Source organism: Fusarium tjaetaba (genome assembly GCF_013396195.1).
Source record: "Fusarium tjaetaba strain NRRL 66243 chromosome Unknown NRRL66243_c0000329, whole genome shotgun sequence".
NCBI lineage: Eukaryota > Fungi > Ascomycota > Sordariomycetes > Hypocreales > Nectriaceae > Fusarium > Fusarium tjaetaba.
In genome coordinates, this window is record NW_023501525.1 from 1 (window position 1) to 20,275 (window position 20,275).

A 20,275-nucleotide genomic window follows, 5' to 3' on the forward strand; every position below is an offset into this window, starting at 1 on the left:
TACTTATTACTATTAAAACTTTATATTTAAATTAAATATATAATCTTAATATAAACTAATTTTAAAATCTAATTCTATTGCTGTACTATTGCTGCAATTAAGTTAAAGTGCACTTACCCTGTAAATCCATGGTCATGCTCTCTAAGCTAGTCCTGCTACCTGTATTAAACACCAGTCTACGCTTCCAGGCCTTAGAATAGACACCCCACATCGCGGTATCGGCAAGCCTGTACTTGTTTGGGTTATAAGATTTAATGAAACTGATCCAATACCCTTGGACGACGTTGACTGCATTAGCATTGATCCCCCCTGGGAAGTAGCTTCGAGGGGCCCCGGAGCCTCCATTACCAGGCCCCCATATTGCATGAGTCTCGTCACAATGAGCTACACCTCTTCCCTGAGCCATGAAACCTGGATCCTCCACGTTGTACCAATAGTTCCAGGTTTTCTTTGGCATCCAGCGGGAAATAGATTCCGAGAACGAGATGCCTGAGCATTGAAACCTCATGTCGCCATACGCATCGCTGAGGGGTCGTTTGAGACAACCAGCTTTCGAACACGCATCCGCTAAGCCTGGGTACAAAGCCGTGATATGAGTCATATGAGTTGACCCAAGAAGTGGAAACTCGGCCTTGAAAAAATCCTCAACTTCTGTTTTCGAGGATGCAGCTGGTGCAAATGCTCTACCCTCGTTGGTTGTGGCACCGATGATAGAAGGGACCCTGACGAACTTCCCTTGATCGAACGAGGTCCAGAGAGCATCCTGTACGAAATCTCCATCAACAACAGGACCCCACATGCCGATGGGTAGCCGTGTGCCTCCAGGGTATGGGACCTTGATATTGGCGGCTATGATTTCGGCGATAGTCTTGGTTCGCATGCAAGCAATGGCATCTTCGGAGGAGCAACCGACATTTACGATGAAGCTTGCTGCTTGATACGACGCTTGTTCCACTGTTTTGATAGGTGAAGCAGATATTGACTCGGCTGCAGCAGCGTGGAACAACTTGTCGTCTCTACCCCCGTAAGCTGTGAGATGAAAGGCCACGCTCGCTCCCCCGGAGGAACTACCCCCGAGAACAACATGTCGTGGGTTGCCTCCAAATCTTGAGATATCCTTCTGCACCCACTGAAGGGCCTTTCTTTGGTCGAGGAGGCCATTGTTTGGCTGCACCTTGTCGCCATATGACAAAAAGCCTAGAACTGATACACGATAGTTTAGAGTGACGACAACCATTTTCATATCTGAAGCTCTGATCAGATCTGCTCCGTTTATCTTGGGTCGAGAGTTATCATTAAAGCCTCCGCCTTGAATGTAGATGAAGACGGGGAGCTTTGCGTGTCTGGAAGCGTTTGACGGCGCGAACACATTGAGGAACATGCAATCTTCAGACTGTGACTTTCCAATGAATCGAGCCTTTGCGCTCTGGGAGACGCATTTGAGCCTAAACTGAGCTTGTTTTAGTATCCAGTAGCTTCAAAGCTCCGTGTAATGGAATTGCTCACCTTGTTTGCGTTCTTTGTCTGACGACTCCTGACTGGGTCTTGGGGGGGCATGAATCTGAGATCACCCAGAGGAGTCGCAGCGTAACGCATCCCGAGCCAGTGAGTAACACCGTTTCCAAGGTCCTTGCCCCGGATTTTGCTGTATAATACATCGACGACGGGTGCCACGGCATTGACAAGAGTAAAAAACAGCACCATTGCCATCAAGGGCACACAAGTAGGACGAAGGTACATATTGGACGATGTATGAACTCACTGGCGGCAGTATGAGGAGCTGCATTGCTAGGCCCGGGCATGACATTTATACACCAACTCATTGCACCTTTTCTCTTGGATTTCGGCTACTGGTCAAACTGTCAGTCATGTTGGAGAAGGTCGAGAACCATTGCCAAGAGTCGGAACTTGCTGTTGGTTCAATATACCACCAACGCCAGTTGGTGATTATAACCAAATTACTGGAGCGACCCTCTTGTACATCATCGATAGAGGCATGAACCACGTTGTAGATCTTTCTTGGCATGTGCAGAAGTGAGAGCCATGATCAGGCTAGTTTGGCATTCGATAGGCGATGGGCCAACTGCCAGCCACGAGTATGGTCTATAACGGTTTCTATTGTGAAGTGTCAATACAGGAACCAGGCCATATTAGTATGCTTCTAGATCATGGTCCAAGCCTTGGCCAGGTATTATTCAATATGGAAGAAACGCTCCGATTCCGCAACTGGAAAAGGGGGAGGAAAGCTCAGCTGGCTCTTGTAAGCCACAAGATGAAATTTACAGACTGATTCTTCTTTGTTTGGAAAGATTCCAGAAGCGAAAGTCATTGATATGTGACCAATTTCGGATATCAGGCCATGCCCAACTTGAATTTTCAGAAGTTCTCGTGGCAGTTGGTACAACCATGAACAGTGAAGAGCAAGTCCCTATCACCTTTGATTTCCATCCTGGTTCTCTAGATACAACTCTCAGACCACATATGAACCTTTGGAGATCATTGCTAGATTATATAGAGCCTCCGAAATTCATTGTTCCGTGCTAAGATAGTGTCTCGTTGTTCCCGTTGTTGGCTTTGCCAAAACCCAGTCTGGGTTGGTATTATTCCCAACTTGGCTAATAGATTCAGCCACCAACAAACAGACAGATAGACAGGACAGGACAGGACAGAAGAGCTCGCAGAATGGTTTTTTTAGAATAGTCTAGCCCCAAAAGAAAATCCCGATTGTTGCTGATTATATTCACCGTTGGTCGCGTGGTTCGGAATGCCCGACGCCTGTTTCCATCCAAGTTCAATGAGCGAAGCCAAGAGGTCTCAATCGAGTCAACTGTGGTGTCAGACAAGCTGTTCCTGGCAGCTGATCTGGATCAAGACGCTAAGCTTTGATGCTATGGCTGGCCTCGCCCTTTCTGAAATCAACAAGAGTACTGAAGTTTTATCTCGCTCGGCCTTTGAGTTCTAGGACGCGAAAATTTATTCGTCCTGCTATCTGTGTTCCAGTTGTTGTAGTCGGCCAACTTTCAAGCAGTCATGAGCTTCACTAATTACTGCGGCACGAGAACGGCAACTCTGGCAACGAACCTCTGTAACCTATAAATGGTGACTCTCGAATTATTGAAGTTCATTTACCAGAAGCCTAAACTTTTCGTCCTTGATACAAGGGCTGGCTTAAACGAAGCAATTGTAGTTAAAAACAACTTGAGAGTATTGAACAATTATTCATCAGTTACATATAAGTCTTATGTATGATGTCTGTCATATCAGTATATACAGCCCCAGGACAAAAGGAACAGGACCACTATCCTTATCACTCACATGAAGGTCAAGGTTGTTCTTGATAAGACGAGAGAGTGAGCATCCCGTAACTACCCTACAGATTCCCACTCCTCCATCGTTGGCCCCACCTTTCCCAAGCTAGCTTAGCTTAGGTAGCTTCCAATGTTCCAACTCTTCTAGTCTTATCTTATCTGTCGCAAAAAAAAAATAATCGCTTTGGCTTCCCTGCCATTCAACCCGCCAATCTTCTGCAAAATTCCTCTTGATCAACTGGAAGGATCCAATGGCACCAACCTTGACATCACGCAAGCGAAAGGTTCTCGCAGAACCTGCTCCCGTTGAAGACGAGCTCGCTGGCTTGGAATTGGACGGCGTCTTGTCACAGAGCGAAGATGGATCTGACTTTGAGGAAAGCGATCTTGAGGATGGACTCGACGGCCAAGACACGAATGAGCACGACGATGATGAAGATGAAGAGGACGACGACGATGACGACGATGATGATGCGTACAGTGAAGACGCCTCCTCCGACGTAGACGACAACTTCGTGGCCCCTCCACCACTCGACACTGATGATTCGGAACCAAACTATCGCGTCGTCAAGGATGCCAACGGCGGGGAGCGCTATGAGTACGCTGAGGTTGATCCTGTCTATGACAGCGACGATTCAGATGCCCAAGGCCCAAACAACACAATTGGCAACATTCCCCTCTCCTTCTACGACTCCTACCCTCACATCGGATACGACATCAATGGCAAGAAGATTATGCGCCCAGCCACTGGGGAGGCTCTCGATGCTCTCCTGGACAGTATTGAGATTCCCAAGGGCTGGACTGGCTTGACAGATCCTGAAACTGGGAAGCCTTTGGACTTGACCCAGGACCAGCTTGAACTTCTTAAGCGACTACAGATGAACGAGGTCCCCAACGAGGATTACGATCCTTACCCCGTATGTCCTTCACTTCTATTCCACTGCTCGCCACTAACCATCGCAGGATATGGTGCCGTACTTCACCAGTATCGAGGAGAAGATGCCTCTGAGCGCTGCGCCAGAACCGAAGCGGCGATTTGTTCCCTCTAAGCATGAAGCCAAGCGTGTTGCCAAGCTTGTCCGGGCCATCAAAGAGGGCCGTATCCTACCCTACAAGCCTCCCGAGGAGCGGCAACGAGAACAAGAGGAGAAGGAAGAGTCTTACTACGATGTATGGGCAAACGAGGAGCCTCAAGACCCCCATGTAATGAACATCCCAGCTCCCAAGCTTGCTCCTCCAGGATACGACCTTAGCTACAACCCACCACCCGAGTACTTGCCGACCGAGGAGGAAAAGGAAGCCTGGAAGAACCAAGATCCCGAGGAGAGGGGAAAGGAGTACTTGCCTGCCAAATTTGACTCGCTGCGCAAGGTTCCTGGTTATGGCGAGTTCGTCAAGGAACGATTTGATCGCTGTCTGGATCTTTATCTCGCCCCACGAATCAGGAAGAACAGGCTCAACATCGACCCCAACTCTCTTCTGCCTAAGCTTCCCCGACCAGAAGACCTTAAGCCGTTCCCCACCCTCAACCAGACCATCTTCCGTGGCCATGATGGTCGAGTCCGTTCGGTATCGTTCAGTCCAGATGGTGAATTCGTGGCCTCAGGAGGTGATGATGGTACAGTCCGTGTCTGGGCTCTCAACGGCCACCAAGAATGGATGGCAAAGCTTAGTAGCGAGGAGCCAGTCAATATCGTGCGATGGCGGCCCAATAAGGAGACCTTTATTCTGGCAGCTGCGGCTGGAGAGGATCTCTTTTTTATGATCCCCTCGGTAGCTAGTGACGCTGTTGAGAAGGCCAGTCGCGATGTTCTCGACGCTGGCTTCGGCTACGCTACTAATGGAGCACAGCCCAGTACAGTCAATGGTGTGAAGAAAGAACCTCCTGCCAAGTGGTCACGACCTGGGGCCAAGCTGGAAACTGCCGGTGTGCTCCTCATGGCTACTGTTAGGTCAACGATCAAGGTCATCAGCTGGCACAGGCGAGGCGAGTTCATCTCCACTGTCTCACCAACCGGACAAAGGAGCTCAGTCGCCATCCACACGCTCTCCAAGCATCTCAGTCAAATTCCTTTCCGAAAGCTGCCTGGTCTTGCCCAGACGGCTCAGTTCCATCCTTCAAGGCCACTGTTCTTTGTTGCCACTCAGCGAATGATCAGGTGCTACGATCTCCAGCGCCAGGAACTTGTCAAGGTTGTCCAACCTGGTGCCCGATGGATCTCTTCATTTGATATTCACCCTGGTGGAGATAATCTTATTGTTGGCTCATACGATCGAAGACTGCTGTGGCATGATCTTGATCTGTCGTCTCGCCCTTACAAGACGATGCGATTCCACCCTGAAGCAATCCGCGCTGTCAAATTCCACCGCAGCCTGCCCCTCTTCGCTGATGCCAGTGATGACGGAACATTACAGATCTTCCATGGCAAGGTCGTGAGCGATCTTATGGAGAACGCGACTATTGTCCCTGTCAAGATGCTCAAGGGCCATAAAGTAATCAACAAGCTGGGCGTCCTTGACGTGGACTGGCACCCAAAGCACCCCTGGTGTCTCAGCGCTGGTGCAGATGGAACCTGCAGGCTCTGGGCATGATATCGGTTTGGTCAATGGTTCTACCCATGCCGTGAGGGGAGGAGAGAACTTAATTTTGGTCGCCGTGGACTTTCTTCCAGCGATGGCGTTAGGAAACAGAAAACAGAATCACATGATATTTTCATTCATCCTTATACACCAACCTGTTCAGCTACGTGACTCTGTTTTGAGATATTTCGTCAAGCATAAGAAAGTCTTTCCGTCTATTATCATACTGGATATCTGATGTGCATCGTTGATAAGGTAATGACTGGCGGCATAGCGTGAAGTACAGCCATGCATGCAATACCGATGCAACCTCTTAGAAAGCATCATATGTTTACAACTTTCGTATAGGATTTAACTATTGGCATTCACATTAATGAACGATCTTATTATGTGATTAACAAAATAGGATTCGTAAAACATAACTAGCTGCTAAAGCAAACGACCTAAAGTATCATAGTCTGCATCATCGTTATGGCTGTATCATAGCCAGCTTTGACCTTGTCTTCTCGCCTTTTCGTCAATGGCAACCTGCCACACTGATATCACATTTCCAAGACCACTAGGATCTTTTGACCGTCTGAGCACCAAAGTCAAATGTTCCGCGTCCTCCACACATTACAGCTCCTCGCGGATCTTTGCCTTGGCATCAGCCTCGGCCTCTGTAGCCTTCTGCTTCGCAGCCTGGCCACCAAGCTGAAGCTGGTTGGCAACCCAGTTGTAGGTATCGCGGGCGGTTTCTCCGAGCTTAGCAAAGAAAGTTCCAGTCGGGGAGCTGGTGCCGTACTTGAAATAGGTGGATTGCTTTCGTGCTTCGGCCTTGAGATCCTCAAGCTTAGATCCTTGTGGCACGGGCACACCATAGCTATCGAGGTAGGCCTTGAGGTCAGTCTCGGTCCACTCATCGAAGGCGGACTGCTTGGCAGAGTTTGTGGCAGAAGTGAGGTAGCTAGTGGCTGATGCCCAGGTAGATCCTCCAGCCGAAGAGGCGGAAGAGTAAGCGGACTGAGCAGCATCATAGAGCTCATCGCGAGTGGCATCCTTCTTCTCAGCTACCTGCTTGGCAGCAGCATTTCCGTTGCGTTGAAGGTACTTCTTCAAGTTGTCATAGCTAAAATCATCAAAAGTCCAGGCGTTTCCACCGTGGTAGGCAACATGAGCGTTCTTGCGAACGAGGGCCTCGAGTTCGTTCTTCTTGGAGCCCTGGGGAACGGGGACGCCACGAGCATCGAGGTAAGACTTGAGGCGGCTATCGGACCAAGTTCCAACAGCCTGGTTAAAAGCATCCTGAGCAGCCAAAGAAGCGCTATCGGTAGCTTTGGCGTACTGGTTCTGGGCGTTAGAGGTAGCAGCACCGTAGGCGGATGCGGCGCTGGCAGAAATGTTATCACCGAGGATATCGGCTCGATGCTTGCGGACAAGGGCGCGGAGTTCGTTGGCCTTGGTGCCCTGGGGAACAGCAATACCATTCTTGTCGCAGAACTCCTTGAGCTGGGACTCGCTCCAGGCATCAATGATCATGTCAGTGAGAGTGGCATATGCTCCCTGAGCGCTGGCGGTGGCACTAGCGGCCTGGTCCTGAGCCTTGAGGTAGGCAAGGCGAGAGTTGCGTCGAACCGAAGCAATGAGCTTGTCGCGTGTCATGGGCTGAGGGGCGGGGAATCCATGGGTGTCAAGCCACTCCTTGAGATCAGACTCGGACCATGTTTCGTAGAGCCAGTTACCAGGATACGAAGAGGCCTGGTTGGCCTTCTTGGCAACGGTCTCGTAGCTAGAACGAGCCTTCTGGAGAAGTGTGTCACGGTGGCGAGGTTGGGGGACTGTGATGAGAGATTAGTTCTCTGGCAACTCAGACCGATAACGACGAGAAGACTGAATTAACCTACCGGGAATTCCATGTTTGTCGGCAAATGCCTTCAACTGGCTCTCAGTCCAGGTATCGAGGATCCAATCCTTGACGCTGAGCCAGGCAGATTGGGCGTTGCCCTCAGTCTCATACCAGTTGGCCTTTACCTGGGACAAAAGGCTATCCTTCGAGGCAGCGGCCTCGTTCTTGGCCTCCTTGCCCTTTGATTGCAAGTAAGAGCTGAGTTGGTTAGTGTCCCAGCTGTTGTAAGGAGTAACAACGTAATTCTCCCAGTTCTTCTCAATCAAGGACTCGAGATCCTTGCGGTCGGCAGGTGTTGGGTAGGGGACATCGTGGTCTGAGAGCCAGCGCTCCAGCTCAGTCTCATGCCACTTGTTGTAAACTGATCTTTGTTAGACTATGCGGCAGACCAGGAGAAAGGGCGGGTAGCGTAGCAAGCTTACCAGGCTTCGAGCCAGGGAACCATGTGCTGGCGGTGACACCGTTGATGGCCACCGCGGCCAAGACGGCATTCAAAAATCTCATTTTGGCTGCTGCTGTTTCTGCTTCAGAGAGATGGAAAAGTTTCCTGGTACAGATCTAGTTCCTTGTGTAGACAATGCCAAGTCGCGACGAAATGACAGGAGCTAGGTAGCTAGGTCGCAGAAGTATGCGATAATACTTGTAGGAATCACCTCGAAGTAATTAGAGGGTAAAGAATTGGAAGAGGAATGATGAGAAATGGAAGAGTTACGCAACTGAAGCGAGATGAGGGAGGGAAAAGAACCTGGGAAAAGACAAGACAATACAAGCCACGGAGAAGGGGAAGGGGAAATCTATCACGTCACTGTGCCGTTGTCATGGGTGGCTGGAATTTGGCAGTTTACACCGAGTAACAGTGAGGTACAGAATACTTGCGCATCAGCTAAGCAAAGCCTGAATTGTGAGAGGCAGGTGCACCAAAACAGTCCCACAGGAGCCTGTATCACAATACTTCATCACTCGTCAACAAAGGGGCAGCAGCGTCACCAACAGCATCATCATTGCCTATCGCTCATCATCATCGCGATGTGATTTTGCACAAACAACCTAAGCCTTGGATGAGTGCCCTCCCCCCAGGCGCCACCATGACGTACTTTGCATGATCCGCCCCGCACAAGCTCCAAGCTCGAACAGGTAAGACGCCAGATGACAAAGCCCAGCCAGTGCATGTCGGTACATTCCGCTGCCAGAATCTGCCCTAGCTGGGCTGAAAATTGTCCTTTCCTGTGAAGCACATGCTTGTTTCTCGCCCATGTTTAATCGAACCGCACTCCAAGACGTCGATCTCGATTCTCGAATGGAACAAATGCTCCGGTGGGGTGGCCTACCTACCTTGCGGCCAAATACTGCCACCGTCTGAGTCTAGGTCACACAGATCGATAAATGAATGCCTGAGAAGAGAATATTTATTTATTTCCACCTGCACCAGCAGGTCTTCAGGTAGTTCTCAAATTGCTGCTGACATAATCATCTTTGCCTGGAGGAGTGTTGTAACGTAGACATGACTGACTACCTTGCTTTGGATTCGGTGAATGACTGTGTCTGTCTGAATTGTTGAGATCACTTTGATCGTATATAATCATAAATCTAGGTATACCATAAAGACATTGGCATTCACGATTACGAAGCGTCAATGTCGGGCTTTTGGACTCCCGAGTCGTGTCGATTCACCATTGAAAAGTCAAGGCCCCATGAGACACAGCGATATGTCGAGATAGTGTTACATTGATCTATGTTCGCCTTTGCCGCGTCTAATCCCCAATGCCCTGGCTCATTTGACCCGTAACCCGGTCCGCAATATCTAACATCGTCACAATTAAGCGTAGAAGTTGACGGTCTGTTTAGCATAGTTAGCAGGCAAATCCAATGACAAAACACTAAGCTTTCGTCACTTACGTCCTTTTTCTTGGCCTGCACCTCAGCAATGGCGTCAACGTAATGCTCGTGGCCAATCTTGTTCTTGCCTGATCGCAAAGCAATCATACCAGCCTCCACACAAACAGCCTTCAACATGGCACCTCCAAACTCATCCGTGCTTCGGGCCAACTCACCCCAATTGACACCGGGGTCAACCTTCATCTTGCGGGAATGGATCTTCAAGATCTGAGCGCGGGCCTCCTCATTTGGCAGGGGGAATTCAATCTTGCGATCGAGGCGGCCAGATCGTAGAAGCGCAGGATCAAGAACATCGACTCGGTTTGTTGCAGCCAACACCTTGATTCGGTCGTCAGAGGCGAAACCATCGAGCTGGTTCAGTAGCTCCAACATGGTTCGCTGTACTTCACGGTCGCCGCTCTTCTCACTGTCGAAGCGCTTGGTACCAACCGCATCCAACTCGTCGATGAAAATAATCGCAGGAGCCTTTTCTTTAGCCAGCGCAAAACAGTCCCGTACGAGCTTGGCGCCATCGCCTATGAACATCTGGACCAGTTGAGGACCTGCCAGCTTCAAGAATGTAGCGTCCGTCTGTGCTGCACAGGCTCGTGCTAGTAAAGTCTTGCCTGTACCCGGGGGGCCATACATCAGTGCACCTGAGCAGAGTTAGTACATACGATAGAGTTTCATGACTTCTCTTCCATGTTACCTTTTGGGGCCTTGATGCCAATCTTCTTGAAGCGCTCAGCCTCCTTCATGGGCCACACGATTGCTTCCACCAACTCTTCAATCTGCTTATCCAGTCCACCAACATCAGTGTACTGTTCTGTGGGTTTCTCATCCACCTCCATAGCCTTGACGCGGCTGTCGTACTCGGCCGGGAGCGTATCGAGAATAAGATACGAATCCTTGTTCACACCAATGAGGTCGCCAGGCTTCAAGTTATCGGCATCGACCAGGCCAATCAAAGGGAGAAAGATTGTTTGTCGTGTGGACGTCTTGATGACAGCTGATTTTCCAACTCGAGTGGCATCCAGGTCAATGTTGGCACCCTCTTCTGATGATTCGGCCGTAGGGTCCAGGTCAAGCAGCTCAACGACGTTGCCGACGAGGTACGGGAGTTGTCTATAAACCGGGTCAGCGATGACATTCGCATTTCCATGGCTCACCAGGAACAAACCTGTTGTTGGCAATCTTGTCCTGGTTCTCTTTGATCTTCTCACCCATGGCGGCCTTCTCGTGTGATAACCGCGAGAACTCGCTCTTCATGATGCGAGAATCGTTCTCTAGCAAGCGCTTGCGGGTTTGAATGTCTTGTGTGCTCAGCCCCAGGATCTCATCGTCAAGGATATCGTCCTCCTCCTCCTCCTCTGCATCTTGCATGTCGGCGTCGCCATCAGTAGGCTTCTTCTCTTTCTTGTCGTCGCCATCTCTCTTCTTCTCCTCCTTGTCTCGGCGGTCGAGATCATCGAGCTCCTCGAGAGTCGACATGATGGGAAATGATGTGGATTAAATCTGACTGCGATGGGATGATGTAGCCACAAGCTCGTAATAGGGTTGATAGAGGTGAGCGCAAAGTCGTTGTGGTTGATGTGCAGCAGAGAATTGAATGCAAAAGCCAAATGCTATGGATGCTCCAACCACAGACACTAAAGATCAAGCTGTCAGGTAGGCAGTCAGGTCGCGCGTAATCAGCCTGGCCTGCCAGCAACAGCACGGCATTGGCCCCATTGTTGACCTTGCAGTGAGTGCCGGGGATCGGCGGTGGGTTGATCCGGTGCACGGGCCAGGCCCGGATCGAAACTCTCGCAATTGGCATATAGCGACTGTGAGTGCTTGTGGAATTTTTGATCTGGCTAGGTACGGCGCCAGGAAGACAGTTTCATGTATGTACAGCATTAACTCTCGAATCTTTGATTCTCTGTTCTGACGTGCTCCATAGCTAGAAAATATGGCTTCACGAATATCAAGGGCTGCCTGTCTGCGGCAATTGCGTAGAGAATCACACCTCTCTCACAGGCCATGGACAACGACTCTTCGCAGTATTTCGACGTCGCCAAACCATTCGGCTGCGGTGACCGAGGTCCGGAAACCAATCGACCATGCTCCCATCACCAAACCTCCCAGCGCCCGGCCTGTTGAGACGAGAAAGAGCCAGCTGATCCGAACCTACACATCACTCCTCCGGACAACCCCCTTGATCTTATTCTTTCAACATAGCAATTTGACGGCCGTAGAGTGGGCTGCAGTGCGGCGAGAGCTGAAGAAGGCTCTTTCCACAGTTCCCCAGCCCAATGCGATTCCTGGTGCTGAACCTGTCGATATCACCCCATTAGTCCAATTACAGGTGGTGCGAACCAATATGCTGCGCGTGGCACTCAAGCTTGTTGAGTTCTACGACCCCGAGGCTGCTGCTGCGTCGGACAAGACAACAAGAACGGTGCGGGGTCCTGTTGTGCATGATCTTTCCGAAGCTGCATATGAAACCATTAAGAATGCCCAAGTGCCCGAGGACTCCAGCTACGCTCAAATCGAGCCAGTAATGGTTGGCCCCTTGGCTGCATTGGTTCTCCCCGCCGTCTCTCCGGCCCACCTCGCGGCAGCATTGAGTGTTCTGGCTCCCGTTCCGGGGAAGTTCCCGGCTCCTTCGAGAAAGAAGAACCCTGGTTTTCACGATCCCATCTGCCAAAGTGGTCTTGCTAAGTTACTACTTGTCGGTGGCCGCGTTGAAGGCAAGATCTTTGATCAATCTGGTATCAACTGGGTTGGCGGTATTGAGGGCGGCCTGGAAGGCTTGAGGGGCCAGTTGGTGGCCATGCTCCAAGGCGTCGGATTGGGTATCACCAGTTCCCTGGAGGGCGGAAGCAGAAGCTTGTGGTTGGCTCTGGAGGGCAGAAAGGGCCAGCTTGAAGACGAGATCAAGGGCGACAAAAAGGATGGCGAATGAACTTAGAGCTCGGGAGGTTTTGAGATACGATGTACAAATAAGACGCCTTATAAAGGCCATGTATATGTAGGTGTACGAACAGCATATTGGATCGCTGCAATATTAAAGCTGGCTAGATCAAGAGTTCTTCCAGCAAAGCCATATTCTATGGCACCTTGTCCGTTGATTAGAGAAGCAAATGCTTGTAAACCCTCTGTTGCTTTGGAGAAAAGGTAGAATTGTGCCAGTTGATATTCGACCTTGTGTAGCAATAAGTGTGGCTGTATCCGTAGATAATGTGTGGCTGAAAGCTAGGTACCTACCATTATTACATGCAGGTACTCTACTAGCTAACTCCTACCTTACCAAGAACAACCTTGACCTACAATCACCGCCCCGCCTCTCGATCAACCCAGTAGTCGCAAACCACTTTACAACAACACGACACAATCACTGCGTTTCTCCAAAGTATCACAAAGCTGTGAAATAAAAGGAAGACAAGGCGAGTGGTAGTTACTGGAGCTCGCACGGCCTGTTTACTGCTCTATCGTCATTCGATTCACCTACTGGACCGTCTGCATCGAATCGGCAACACAATTCAACACAAACAATATGGACTTTGCTCCCTATCAATCATCTCCTCCGGAGCACTCACGGGTGACCTCTCCCGACTACGCCTCTCCTCGACCATCCTACGATGCCAGACGATCGTTTTCACCCGTCGCATCTCCTCCACCGCTTCAGCACCCACAGCCACAAAGAGGATGGAGTGGTTTCGATGGCCAGTCAGCTGGCTGGGCGGCCATCAGTCCTGATAACCGCGCTTTCGGTGGATCAAGCACAATGCCTGGTACCTATCCTACTACGGAAGTCAGCGAGTTCGACACAAGCTTAGGGATGCGCCTGGATTACGAAGCTTGTTTAGCATATGTTGCATTTCCACCACTGGGTGCGATTATACTACTGATCTTGGAACGGAATAGTGACTATGTGAGGTACGATTGTATCTTTATGGCCGCGCTCAAACTTTCATCAATATCTGTTCGTTTTCTGACACTCGTATTAGGTTTCATGCTTGGCAATCTGCATTGCTATTCACAGCCATTATGGTCTTCCATCTTATATTTTCATGGTCAACGTTCCTGAGCTGGCTCTTTTTTCTTTGCGACATTGCCTTAATCGCTATTCTCACTTTACGGGCCTACAAAGATGCAGAGATCCTCGACAGGTACGCGGAATCCCCCGGTTCATTCTGATCTTGTTATTAATAGACCGCTTAGATTCGAGGTGCCATTCTTCGGTGCCCTGGCTAGCCGATTCCTTGATGATGAGTAAGGCATGATTGAGCTGCACACGCTGCTTGTGTTGTACTGTTTTTTTCCCCTTCTTTTAGTTTCGTCCATTTTAGTCGTATTCACAATACCCCTTCCCAGCTCAGAACTGGGAATCGAATTACCTCATGTTAGAAGCAACCCTCGGTCTTATCAAATTAATAGATATGCTCACACTCCTTCTAGCACACCTGGATTCCTCTAGAAAAGCAAGTGCCTTGAGCCTTGGCTCGTCCGGGTTGAAATTCAGCTGATACATCCAGCTATTGAAAACCATCTTTGCCAAGATTTCAAAGTGGCTCAGCGTATCTGAGTTTACTTTCAGTCATGGGGAGACAAGAAAGAAGTATCTTATTTATGTCTCGCAAAAAATACCTTGAACCCGCGAGGAAGGCCTCTGCAGAGTCCGTATTCTCAGATCATGCTAGTACTCCGTGAAAATCTATCACTCCTTTAAAACTTGCTAAGCACAGGTGCCACTGTACCCTTGAGTGTAGGCCTCTCCTCGAATACAACCTCTCCGATCTTGGTTTCTGGGGAACTACCCACTTCCAGCCACCTTGCCAGAAGGTCGTTGCTTTCCTTGGGCTTTACAGAATTATCTCGAGTTCCGACAGTTATGTGAGCAACGCGGTTTACACACTGCCATTGGTCATTGCGGTCTGCTAGGCGAACCACGATAGCCATGATTCTGTCATCAAACACAGCCTATTTACGGTCAGTTGCGGTAGAGCTCATGAGTTTTGGGCCAACTTACTCGTTCGAGCATGACATCGCATTCGCCAACTTTCCCTTCAGGGTCTCCAGCAGCCTCTGCTTCTTTCTGCAGCGCAGCGTATCTCTGCCAGAGCTCAGGGTGCTCCTTACTGCCGGACTTGTGCAGCAAAGTCACATGGAATTTTGGCTGTATGCGTCGTGTCTGTTTGAGTTGTGTATAAAGCCGCGAGGTTGCAGATTGAGTGGCTTTGAAAGCTTGCTCAAGAGCATTGTTGACCTCTTGGGTCGAGATGCCCACAGACATGTACTCCATCTTTCTTGGCTTCTGAACTTTAGGATTTTGCTGCTGAGGATAGCTTTTTTTGCCCCTGTCAGGTATATCGTGCCTAAAGTCTGGTTTGTAGCCGAGGGCGTAATCCATGGCAGCATCAAATGATGCAGCAGAGGGAATCTCCTTGACAAGATTTGGAAACAACTTGTGGAGTTGTGTGACGAGAGTTTCGAGATTCTGTCGGCTGCTAGCTGTAGGATCAAGGTCGATCACAGCATCGAAGCCATCGTCGGGTCGAGAGTGCGGGTTACAGGCTTCATATCGGTTGATAAAACCCTCCATTACGCCAATGAACTTCTCTTTGTCGCTTGCTGCATGGATAGTCTGGTGGTTATCACCCCGGGCAATAATTCTTTCCTGTGTGATTCGCCGGATCTCATCGATGGAATCTTCATCATGCTTGAAGTTCATGCAAACAAGCTTGGCAGAAGAATGCTGGAGCTTCACATCCGTGATGATCTGCTTCCGTTCGTGTCTCTGTGCATTGTTTCGGTCTGCAATCACGGCAGGATGGTCTTTGAGCTCGTCCAACACCATCTTTGTGAAGCGCGGAGGCCGGCCCTTGCCAGAGATATTGTCGTTTTGAACATGACCCCAACCGAAAAGGCGCGAGAGCCCCATAGCAAGGGTTGTCTTACCACAGCCAATGGTGGCAATGGGACATAGAATAACGTCACGAGTGACCTCTGTCATTACAACAGGATCCAGCTCTCCCATATTAGCTGCATCTGCACCGTTGATGTTCTTGAATTTCAAGAAGTCATCTCGGAGAGCGATGATCCCGTGGTTGTTATTGTACTCCTTTCCCAGCTTCGGGTCTGCAGCAAGTCGTCGTCGGGCGTAAAGCAGATACTCCTCGGTGATTTTGGTGTGTTTCTTGAACTTTGGCTGTTTTCCAGCAATTAAAGCCTTGGTACATTCTCTCCACTGGCGGTACATTAGGTAAGGCTCCTCAAACTTGTACTTGAAAAACCAGTCGCGATATGGATGTGTGGAAGGGTCGTGGGACATCTTGCAACGTATAACAAAACCCTCGACATCACGACCATCGTGTGCTCCAGTTTCAGCTACTTCTTCAAGAAAAGCCTTAACTTGGTGGATGTCGTCCATTGTGATAAGACCCGTTTTGCGAAACGCCCACGCATCGGCAAACTCCTGGACGAAACGACTGGGGTAGGTAGCGAACTCGGGTAGGTTGAGGTTGATACCATGGAGATATAGTCCAGCCTTATCTGGGCCGTATGCTAAGATATGCTCCTCAAATTGATCATCACAAAGCTCCGCGACGGCAGTCACGTTCCTCTTGCGGAGCTCTCGTGCAAGATCTGCTTTAGTCTTGCCAACGGCAGCCAGTTGTTGTTCTAGGCGCTTCTCTCCGGCGCTGGCATGGCTGACTTGGATGTCATCTCGGTCGCCAGTTGAGTGCTTGCTGCACACAATCAATGTGTCGTCTTCCAGTCCAGCAATGAAAATGATGCAGCCGTTCTCTTTGAGTGTCAGCTCATAGGGGCCTTGAGTGCGTGTGAAGATGTTCTCCCACTTGGTCTCATGAACCTCGTTAACATTGAAGAACTTGTCGTAGCCTCTCACGGCGATTTCTGGCTCGTTTCTTCGTGTCTTGGTAGTGAAGAGGCCGCGGGCATATGTGGGCAAACCACGTCGCTTGTAATCCCAGTCCTGCAAGCGCCAGGAGTCGACTTGGATGCCATCCGCTGATCCTTTAACATCGAACGTTGTCTTTTTGACTGCGAATCCGCCGCGTTTCTTGTCCTTTCGGGCACTGTCCAAAGCACGCACCACGTTCGCCACGGCTTGAACGTCCTGGGGAGTATAAGGAGCAGACATTCTGTCGAGAGCCGATGAAGAAGCTCGAAGATTCTGGTAATTCGTGGTGACTCTGCTGAGGGGTGTGAGAAGAGAACACAAAGAACGACGGTAAACAAGCATGAGGTTGATGGAGATGGTTCTCGGGCAAGATGATACGCTTTCCTCACTCGAGGGGCAAGCAATCTTCTGTCGAGAGATCTGAGCTCACTTGTTCCAGCAAACTCAAAGGCTTATTTTCCGTAGCCTTGAGCATCTGAGATCTGGAGGGACTCACTTTTTAAAAATCCGAGTCAAGTAAAGAGTCGTGCGCGTGAAGGGACTTACTGCAGTTGCTTACAGTGCTCTGTCAGGTGGACTGAACTGGGCAACAGTGTGCGTATTATTGTGCCCAATGGCAGAAGGGGTATATGCAAGTATGTATCAACTGAAACCAGATGCAGGTATTGCCCTGGCTGGGCCTTTTATATGCAGGCCGGGTCCACGATGGGATTTCTGTAGACGCAGCTCAAATGAGGTTGTGGCGGTTGTGCTAAGGTCGATGCGGGCCAGGAATAGGTCGAAAACTGCCTTACGGCACCGCCTCAATAAGAACGAACTTAGGCTCTCTTGGTGAGTCAGGCCGCTATCCCCGAGTAGATAGCAAGGGTTACACGGAGGAGAAATCAATGTTCAATCAAAGGTCCGAGACTCTTGTGTTCAAGTTGGGAAACTGGTAAACCTTTTACTGAGTCATCCCATGGATCCTTCCACCATCAGGTCAGGCAAGCACTTTGGATGTGGAGGGGCAAAGTACTAACTCTGGATGGGTCTTACCCTGGAATGATGGCATTGCTGTGTCTGGTGCGTCACTGCCGGCAACAATTGAACGCCAGGTATTGAAAAGAAATTCAAAGTGACTTGTAGGGGCTAGATTAGTGAGTAGAGCCTGTCTTCTGCCTAATAAAACGCCATGGGTTGATATGGATAGGCACCCAATGGAGGAAATACTGATATTTTGTCGTCATGATGGATAGTGGGGTTCCACATGCAAGCTACCCCGCCAAAATTCTTCCTTCTACATACAAAGTTTCAATGGTCTCGACACTGACGACGCGACAAGCTAGAAACCTATCTCAACTTTGTATATAAAAGAAACTACCTATTCAGACCTCACTTTTTGTCGCAAAACAGCATCGAACATAAAACTACAATCATGTCTGCCCCAAACCCATTCCTTCTTGCAGCCGATAACAACCCCACGTTGCTGCCCCTCCTCCGAGAGAACCCAGCACTCGCATCATCGCAGGATGAGCATGGCTATTCACTCGTCCACGCTGCTGCCAGCTACAATCATCTCGACCTCCTGCGAACGCTAGTCCGCGAGTTCAACGTCGACGTCGACCTGAAAGATGAGGACAACGAGACTGCCTTGTTTGTTGTCGAGACCCAAGATGCCGCGCAGGTCCTTGTCGAAGAGCTCGGAGCAAACATCAACCACCGGGGATCAGAAGGGCTGACAGCTAGAGAAAAGATTGAAGCGGAAGCTGAATTTCCTGCTGTTGCGGAATACTTAGCCATGATCCAAGCCAAGAATGCCAATGACCCTGCCTCAACTGCAGCGGCTGTCATGCCTGAAGTTATCCCTCCCCCTCCAGAGGGAATGAAGGTTACTGTTGGTACTATGGACGAGACGACAGACATTCCAGAGGAAATAGACCCAGAATTCCGAAGAAGAATCGAGGAACTGGCTCAACGCGATGATTTCAACACCCCTCAAGGTCAAGCCGAGCTGCGGAAGTTGGTTGAAGATGCTGTCCTGGGCGACAGTGGTGTCGGGGATGAACGAAACGTACGATCAAAGCAAGACTAAAGGATCAGTCTGACGACTTTGTCTCCCACATGAGATACCTGCCGGTCGCGCTGGGTGGTCTCAGGATAGTGAGGTCATCACTGTTGCCAGATACACTTCTTGAAAAGCTCGTAGCACTAAGGGAAAACCATGTTCTCGAAGGACAAGCAACTAGCACATCCATGAGCAAGCCCCGAAGCCACTGTGCTGACATGAAACCCTCCCAACTCAGCTTGCACACTTTGGATTCCTTGGGATCGTCGCCTGGCACAGAATACCTTGACAGATAGGGGTCGATGCTGTCACGAGGCTCCACACGCGAGCTACCAAGGCGAATGAGTGAGAACCACTCGTAAACTTCTGTGGCGAAATATTCCAGAGACTCACGATCATTCTCAGAGAGAACTTCTGGATCGACATTGAGACTCGGTTGAAGAACAGCAATATCTTGCGATATGCTGGATGTTGATGTACAGGCTGTAGGAGAGAACCTTTGCAGGGGATCAGGATTCGGGACTTGAAAAGCATTAGTATGAGATCAAAATACGGGTTTAAAGAGCCTGGCTATGCCTACTTTGGGTTGTGCTATTGCAGAAGAGCCATGTCATGGGTTGAGTGAAGACAGACTTGCAGGCGTAGATCAGCCGGTCATAGCCCTTGTGTCCTCGAAGCATGGATGGATCTCTAAGGTTGTATGTTACCACTTCACGAGAGTTAGCTGTCGTTTCTGGCACTTGTTATCTGGCCACTCACTCCAACGTGGTTTTGACCCTCGTCCACCCTTTGCACCGTATGGTTTACCAACAAGTCCTGCACGTTCATATGTCTCCTTGTCCACAAACATACTCAATATGCCTACTAATAGTCAGTGGAAAATCTTCAAGGATTTGATCCGTTTGGATACCTTCGCGCAAGGTAAATAGCATGCCGACTGTTGTCTGTCCTTCTGAGAGCATCATGATATCACCTGAGAACAGGGTTAGCGTCAGAAGTACTTAGGCACAGGGCATAGTTCTTACCCTTTTTAATATACTCGGTGAAAAAGTCGCCTTGTAGAATATCTCCAAGAGACATTACTACCTTTGAGTAGCAAGGGGCATTTTGAGCGTTGCTGAGCTGCTGACAAGCAGCATCGTAGGCCTCTGAAGGTAGAATTAGATCAACCTAACCTAAGTTCAGTATTTGATTTACTCTGAGCGTCTGTAATTGTTTGATTCGAACCTTATGAATGAAATCCAACGACATAACTGCAGTCCAAGGCTTGCCCTTGCGAGGAGCCTGCTTGGTGTCAAGGTATCCCATGGTGCCGTATGAAACAAAACATTTTGGCGACTGATAAATCGACGGCGCAGCAGCTGGAAACATGGTTCAAGGTCGGGAAAAGTATGGTATATACTGTGTGTGATGCCAATAGCTGATATTGCGCGTGTGTAAGTCGTAAATGCCAGGTGCTGGGTAACACAAATAGAACGTTTTGGTTAGCCGGGTTTTTCTCGGCGAATTTTTCTCTCAAGACCATAACCTAAAGAGGACCTCTTGGTCGACCTGCATCCTCAACTCTGCAAATCACTAATCTTTCTAGATATTTTTACTGTGAAGAGGCACTGAACACTCTGTATGTTCACATCTGAGTAAGGCAATTTCCTGGTCAATAAAGTCAGGCATTT

At 49.6% G+C, this 20,275-nt stretch overlaps 9 protein-coding genes across 9 annotated transcripts; 4 read left to right on the forward strand and 5 right to left on the reverse strand.

The window, feature by feature from the left end:
- On the reverse strand, positions 1 to 1,740 carry FTJAE_12271 (alpha beta-hydrolase; the record flags this gene model as incomplete). The annotated part of the gene is made up of 2 exons (XM_037345300.1): positions 118 to 1,450; positions 1,507 to 1,740. Coding segments are annotated over 2 exons (1,567 nt in total), but the record flags the coding sequence as incomplete, so codon positions are not given.
- A 1,819-nt stretch (positions 1,741 to 3,559) lies between these two features.
- FTJAE_12272 (ribosome biogenesis ERB1) lies at positions 3,560 to 5,900 on the forward strand (the record flags this gene model as incomplete). Its single annotated transcript, XM_037345301.1, has 2 exons — positions 3,560 to 4,225; positions 4,272 to 5,900. 2 exons carry the CDS (start codon positions 3,560 to 3,562, stop codon positions 5,898 to 5,900), a joined length of 2,295 nt encoding a protein of 764 aa, XP_037200663.1.
- Positions 5,901 to 6,503: 603 nt separating this feature from the next.
- On the reverse strand, positions 6,504 to 8,277 carry FTJAE_12273 (brefeldin A resistance; the record flags this gene model as incomplete). The annotated part of the gene is made up of 3 exons (XM_037345302.1): positions 6,504 to 7,705; positions 7,772 to 8,134; positions 8,196 to 8,277. The coding sequence occupies 3 exons, from the start codon at positions 8,275 to 8,277 to the stop codon at positions 6,504 to 6,506; spliced, it is 1,647 nt and encodes a 548-aa protein (XP_037200664.1).
- A 1,312-nt stretch (positions 8,278 to 9,589) lies between these two features.
- FTJAE_12274 (26S protease regulatory subunit 6A) lies at positions 9,590 to 11,139 on the reverse strand (the record flags this gene model as incomplete). The annotated part of the gene is made up of 4 exons (XM_037345303.1): positions 9,590 to 9,610; positions 9,670 to 10,304; positions 10,358 to 10,773; positions 10,829 to 11,139. The coding sequence occupies 4 exons, from the start codon at positions 11,137 to 11,139 to the stop codon at positions 9,590 to 9,592; spliced, it is 1,383 nt and encodes a 460-aa protein (XP_037200665.1).
- A 460-nt stretch (positions 11,140 to 11,599) lies between these two features.
- Positions 11,600 to 12,595, forward strand: FTJAE_12275 (ribosomal 11 precursor mitochondrial; the record flags this gene model as incomplete). Its single annotated transcript, XM_037345304.1, has 1 exon — positions 11,600 to 12,595. One exon carries the CDS (start codon positions 11,600 to 11,602, stop codon positions 12,593 to 12,595), a length of 996 nt encoding a protein of 331 aa, XP_037200666.1.
- A 591-nt stretch (positions 12,596 to 13,186) lies between these two features.
- On the forward strand, positions 13,187 to 13,909 carry FTJAE_12276 (UPF0132 domain protein; the record flags this gene model as incomplete). The annotated part of the gene is made up of 3 exons (XM_037345305.1): positions 13,187 to 13,569; positions 13,641 to 13,802; positions 13,855 to 13,909. 3 exons carry the CDS (start codon positions 13,187 to 13,189, stop codon positions 13,907 to 13,909), a joined length of 600 nt encoding a protein of 199 aa, XP_037200667.1.
- Positions 13,910 to 14,358: 449 nt separating this feature from the next.
- FTJAE_12277 (tRNA ligase) lies at positions 14,359 to 16,798 on the reverse strand (the record flags this gene model as incomplete). Its single annotated transcript, XM_037345306.1, has 2 exons — positions 14,359 to 14,613; positions 14,663 to 16,798. 2 exons carry the CDS (start codon positions 16,796 to 16,798, stop codon positions 14,359 to 14,361), a joined length of 2,391 nt encoding a protein of 796 aa, XP_037200668.1.
- Positions 16,799 to 17,972: 1,174 nt separating this feature from the next.
- FTJAE_12278 (ankyrin repeat-containing protein) lies at positions 17,973 to 18,629 on the forward strand (the record flags this gene model as incomplete). Its single annotated transcript, XM_037345307.1, has 1 exon — positions 17,973 to 18,629. The coding sequence occupies one exon, from the start codon at positions 17,973 to 17,975 to the stop codon at positions 18,627 to 18,629; it is 657 nt and encodes a 218-aa protein (XP_037200669.1).
- A 4-nt stretch (positions 18,630 to 18,633) lies between these two features.
- On the reverse strand, positions 18,634 to 19,973 carry FTJAE_12279 (ribonuclease P MRP subunit POP1; the record flags this gene model as incomplete). The annotated part of the gene is made up of 6 exons (XM_037345308.1): positions 18,634 to 19,124; positions 19,183 to 19,311; positions 19,362 to 19,463; positions 19,513 to 19,575; positions 19,628 to 19,772; positions 19,830 to 19,973. The coding sequence occupies 6 exons, from the start codon at positions 19,971 to 19,973 to the stop codon at positions 18,634 to 18,636; spliced, it is 1,074 nt and encodes a 357-aa protein (XP_037200670.1).
- Between the last annotated feature and the right edge of the window lie 302 nt (positions 19,974 to 20,275).